This window comes from Hetaerina americana, unplaced genomic scaffold, assembly GCF_022747635.1.
Source record: "Hetaerina americana unplaced genomic scaffold, ioHetAmer1.1.p SCAF_1, whole genome shotgun sequence".
In the NCBI taxonomy this organism is placed as follows: domain Eukaryota; kingdom Metazoa; phylum Arthropoda; class Insecta; order Odonata; family Calopterygidae; genus Hetaerina; species Hetaerina americana.
In genome coordinates this window covers 26357990-26363989 of record NW_027286069.1, presented here as the reverse complement: position 1 = coordinate 26363989, position 6000 = coordinate 26357990, and the positions used below count along the sequence as shown (strand labels likewise).

At 31.2% G+C, this 6000-nt stretch overlaps 1 protein-coding gene across 2 annotated transcripts in view; it reads left to right on the top strand.

The window, feature by feature from the left end:
- sws (patatin like phospholipase domain containing sws) overlaps positions 1–6000 on the top strand; it is an 82776-nt gene that overhangs the window by 50708 nt on the left and 26068 nt on the right. The window contains exon 22 of one of the 2 annotated variants that reach the window (XM_071586804.1): positions 3477–3593. The exons of the other annotated variant lie outside the window; for it this stretch is intronic. Within the exon in view, the coding sequence (XP_071442905.1) occupies positions 3477–3593 (117 nt within the window). The remainder of the gene's footprint in view (positions 1–3476; positions 3594–6000) is intronic. 2 annotated transcript variants of the gene reach the window in all.

The following is a 6000-nucleotide window of genomic DNA, read 5'->3' as shown; positions in this document are numbered from 1 at the left end:
ACCCCCAATGTAAAATATGTCTCCTTATCAGATCTGCTCCCCTCTCCCTGCATCCCCTCATTGCCCCCTCACCTCATTCCCATGCTCATTGCCTTTCAAAAAAAAATATCTATCTTTTGTCATGCAAACAATGCACTTCATTTTACATAGGCGAATGCATTACCCCCTTATCCATTCGAATTTACAATCACTGCTACTCCTGTAATTGTGCCTCATTCTCTTCTCTTCCTATCCCTTCGAATGCAAATTCCCATAACCTTTCCTTCGACCAGTATTTTTCCCTAACCATCCTAGAATGACTACCCAATTGAGCCACCAATATAGAGGTGAAAACTCGCAAATTCGCATGTATACTAGCTGTCCAATCTTTTAAAATTCTCACCCTTAACTGCCATCTTTAATTCCTTTCCCAGCATGCCCTGCACCTCCCCCCCCCTCCCTCAGACTCCATAGTTTCCTTCCGAGACCTTCCAGTCTGACCTGAAGTAGGCCTCAGAGAAGGCCGAAAGCTCTAAACAACCTACAATGTGAGTGCCCTTTTACGTGTTATCTATCTACTTTATTTATGTATGTATAAAAGTGATTTTTCCTTAGTTTTTCTTGAACTTATTAAAGATGTTTTTTAATTCATTTTATTTTGCGTTTTTGTTGATATAATGTGATATGAATTGAACAGAATTTGTTCATATTCCAATAGCAACATGCAAAGTCCGTTCTGTGTGTGTGTAATATTGCTAATTTTTTCAAAGCCAAATTAAAGTGACATGTCTTCTTCACAACTTAAGGGGATCAGTGTGGTGGATTGGCTATTTTGATGGCTTTCCACCCTGAGGGCCTGGGTTCAGGTCCCATTGAGGGCAAAAACAGTTCAGTTTCTGAGGTTTTCCTATCCCTACTTGGGTTCCATGTGTCATGAATACTTTGAATAATAAGTGAAGTATACTGTTGTATGCCAATTCCCTCAATTTCTGGAAGTGAATAGATACAGATTTAAATCATGGCTAGGTGAATGATTTTTCCACTGTGTCTGTGCAATATGTTTGACTATTATTTGTTTATCAATAATCATCATCTCCACTAGCATTGAACAATATCTAGTGATAGTTTCCAAACCCCAAGAAATTAAATGTTTTTTTTACAATTTCATTGGCATTGCCATGGTTACACTCATCTGCCAGGTTTTATGCTGTTACTGAAGTTTTCAATTGACTATCACCCCAGTTTTGGGAGCTGGTATTATATTGTAAAAGGTAGTACTCCTAGTTAATGCTTGGATAGTTCTTTCTTTTGTGCTGAGATGTGAAATGTGAATGTTCTGGGAAGTTTCTCGCCTTTACACAATCTGCAGAATTTCGACTTGATTTTTAATGTAAATATCTTATTTTTGCCTTTTTAAAATAATGTAAGTAAGCAATAAAATGAGCATTATCTTAACCTTAGGTTGTATGACAGCTGTGGTGTTGTTAATTTAGGTGATTTTGAAAACAAACTTCCTCGCGGAATAAAATTTTCATTTGGCACAGATTAATGATTTGGTAAATTACTTCTCTGATTTATAGTTTTAAACATGATTAAATATGGATAAGTAACCGATTTATTAGTATAAACCAGCTTCAATGTAGAATTGTGTGTAATATAAATGTGGAATATTTATATTTATATATATATATATATATATATATATACATATACATATATATATATATATATATAGATATATGTATATATGTATATATATATATATATATATATATATATATATATATGCATGTATATATATATGTATGTATGTATATATATATATATATATGTATATATATATATGTATGTGTATATATATATATATATATATATATATATATATATATATATATATATATATATATATATATATATACATACATATATATATATATATATATATATATATATACATACATATATATATATATATATATATATATATATATATATATATATATATATATATGTATGTATGTATGATGAAGGGGTCAATGATACTTTTTCTTTAAATTCAAGTTGTAGTTCATTTGTTACTTTCAGTTCTTTGTTTTATTTCCAATAAATCTGTTGGAGGGATAAGTGTCAAGCTATAGGCAGTTACAGTAGTTAACAAAAGCTCTTTCGTCATCAGAGAAATTATCACTTAATTGGAAGTTATTCTCATGTCCCAAGAAGTTTCATCCCATTACAGTTTTACATACACTCCCAATGGTTGAATTAAGTTCCAAACTGAAAGATGATAGTACAAAAATTTCTGTCAACACTTACTGCTGGATGCATTTTTTTAATTTTATTAAAATAGTTAGATAATGATTATAATCCCACATTTTAATGAAAATGCCGTCATTCAAAGGCAAGTAAATAGATACAGTGTAGTTTCCTATATTTTTTTAGATCTGAGACATTGTCTCAGGTGTTACAAGGTGGAAGTCTTTCATATTAAATGAATGAAGACTAACTTTGCAATTTTCATTGGAGTTTTTGTTTTTTGCTAATAAAAGAAATAGGTAAAAAATAAAAAGTCCTATGGAAATTGCAAAGTTAGTGTTCATTCATTTACTTTTTTAGATCCATCGCTCGTTATTTGTTTTTTAAAATACAATGTGTGAAAATTATCTTTTGGATAGAAACCCTCATGTCAGTTTTCTCTATATAAATAAACTGAAGTTGAATGAGTAGATCTACTTGTGGATTCCACCAAAATTCAGGGTTGAGTTAAAACTTAAATTAAAAAATTAAAAAGTTTTGCACCATTCTGTACAAATAATTTAGCCATAAAAATACGTCTAACAGTTTTTAAATATCATTGCTTGACATCGTACGAAACTACTAATATGACTATTGTATAAAGAGGAAAGGACTTCAACTTACAAAAATTCTATCTTGAGCAATTGTGGATCACAATTGCATTAGCATTTAAATTTTGCACAAAATATTCAACACACCTAGAAAGGACTACAGATGGCATCTATCACAAACACCAAGATTTACTGCCATAGAAGGTATTCTATAATAGCTAATAACATATATATTTATCAAATCATAGAATATTGTAAAAATAAGGTTTCCTCTACCGTGCCTAACTCGCTGTTAATTGATATTGATTTCTTTATGTAAATGTTATTTTCATTAATGTCTTATATTGCTGTGGATAGTAGTGTTTGTTTAGTTTTATTACCTGATTAGTTTGTGTTTTATTAATAGTATTATCTGAGAAAAACAAAAGTAACAATTTTTTAATTTGCTGTTGGTTACAAATATTCATGATACCATTTTGGTGGTGTGTCAATTAAAGCTGTGCGAACCTTAGATCTCAAATATACTCATAATTAAAGAATTGCATAAATCAGTGGAATTTTTAGCATGAGAATAATGGCAGTGCTTCTCAGTGCCTTATTATGCTACCCTGGTACCCCCATTTGGGACTTGGATGCCTCCTAATTTTGTCACAGGTTCCTTGTGGCGTTATGTGCGAGCCTCCATGTCCCTCTCGGGATACATGCCCCCACTGTGCGACCCCACTGATGGCCACTTACTTCTCGACGGTGGATATGTCAACAATCTTCCAGGTAAAAGTGCTCACAAACTTCTGGAGTAAAACAGGTTGATTTTGTATTTGAATGGATCTCTCGCTTGCTCATGCATTGATAAAGTTGGTGGCATTATCATTTTTTTTTATCTTGAGCACGATTTCAGGAAAAAATTGTACATTTAAGGAATAGTGTCTTGGTCTGTATAAAATATTTATTTGCCATATGGAGGAATCTTGGTCATAAGTCTGGATCCCAAAGGAGGAACAAAACTATTGAAATGGTCATTCTTTTGTGTGACTGTTTATTACTGTACCAAAATTGATATGTTTCCAAAGAACTTAGGACCATACTGGACTAGGATTTAAGTGAACACAAGAGTTTTATTTTATTTAGATTTCCTGCAATCAGGGAGTTACTTCAGTTGTGGATCTTTTTCTATAAACAAGGTCTGTAGGTATCAAAAGATAGATATTTGCAAAGGTGTAAGTAAATGTACTCCTTTTTCCTAGGTTAATGAGTTCAATGTTGAAATTTATTGTTATATTTGTACCATTTTTTGACAAAGCTTATTATATTTCTTATATTTGTTTATGTATGTATTTTTATTTTTATTTGTTTGTAATTACTCTTTCTTTTATTAATGAATATTAAAGTCATTGTTTTAAATGATATTTTTTGTATTCAAGTGATTTCCACTAATTTGATTGTGTTTCATTCTGTAATTATGACTAAGAAAAATATATGTGGTACATTGTGCTGTTAAGCCATTGGGTGTGGATGGGGATTTGAATTGTGTTGAAAAACTTTGTTGAACAAATACTGAGCCTATTTCTAAGTGTTTGGTTATTTCTTTTCCGCTATACCTTTGTGGAGCTCAATTAGGAAATAATTATGAAATCACAGAAGGCAAAATTTTTGCAAGGACGGCGCTATGGACTCAAACTTTGTTTACCATGTATAAATCAGCTCTCAAGATTGTAAATGGACCACTTTGCACTTCTTTTTTTACTAATTTTTGTCACACTAGGCTTTAATTTTTGTCTTATGTAATTGAAGAAAAACTTAATGCTTCAGAAGCCACATTAAACGCAAATATTTTTTGAATAAGCTATGCATATCTATGTGATAGAGCCCTTTGAATCAATTATGGTGTTATGTACATAACAGGGGCAGAAAATATTGTCTGTAATTGTAGATGCAATCATTAGCAATATTTCTCTGTTCATGTTTTGGGTTTAGGAGAAATATGTAAAGCAGGCTTTCTTCACATCTTCCACTTCATTTTCTAGTAAACTAGAACTGAAGTACATACTTTCATTGGTATAATATCCTAATTTCAATGGTTTGTTATTTATTTGACTCAAAATTTCTCCTGCATTCCATTTTGCTTAAGTGTCAATTTTGAATGATGAATTAATTTGATTTTGCTCACCTCTTCTGTTACTCATATTTTTCTTACTTCACTTTGGAAATATTTTTGCAAAAATTGAGATTTTGATGGGATCAGCCAAAAGAGCTTCATTCAATAAATTTATAATTTAAATTTTCCTGTTAGGTGTTAAAGGTAAAATTAATTTTTGAAATATTACTAGCATTGGTTCATGTACTCTTCCATTTGAATGTGTACACAAGTGTACAATTTTAAAGTAGATTGAATTATTATATTATCTCTGGAAAACAGTGAACGTAATGACTATCGTCTCTGGTAAAATTAACAGTTGGCATTCAAAATTCTCTCTAGGTGTATTAATCGAACCCTCCTGCAGGGTAAATATAATGGGTCTTTAAATCATTGCTTCATAAGCTGATTTTGATATAAAATTTACTGTAGGTAATTAAATGGATTGAGCTTTCATCGTATCCTGAAGAATGGTTTCCTAAATGATGTTTGAATAGTCAGTGATATATTTTAAGCAAAATGTAAAATTATTCATTCAAATATTCAGAGATAAACTCCCATCTTTGCTACTTTCATTGTCTTTAGGAGCCAGCAATCAAATGAATTTTAGAATAAGGAAATTTAGTTGCATCAGAACTGCTCAGAATGTTACATTTGATATATTGAATCATATAATTTAAGTGGAATGTCTAGGATCTAGGAATGATTTGTACAAATGGCAATTGTTGAAATAAATTTGATTAGACTTGAGGTAAAAATCTAGCAAATACACTAAATTTGTTTAAGTTTAGAAGTATAATATAACTATTTATTGCCAGCATTTAATGAAATTCCCAACTTACTAAGTCCCTTAAATGTAATTTATAATGATGTATGCATTATTAGAGGGTGTGATAGTCTATCAGGTAGAGTGCTGGGCTACTGACTGGAGGGCCCGAGTTCAATTCCAGGTGATGGCATGTAGGCACCCTCAGCTTCACCCAAGTTGTGGGATTTTTCAGGCATCAGATCTTTCTTCTGGGAAATAATAAATGGCACAGGGAA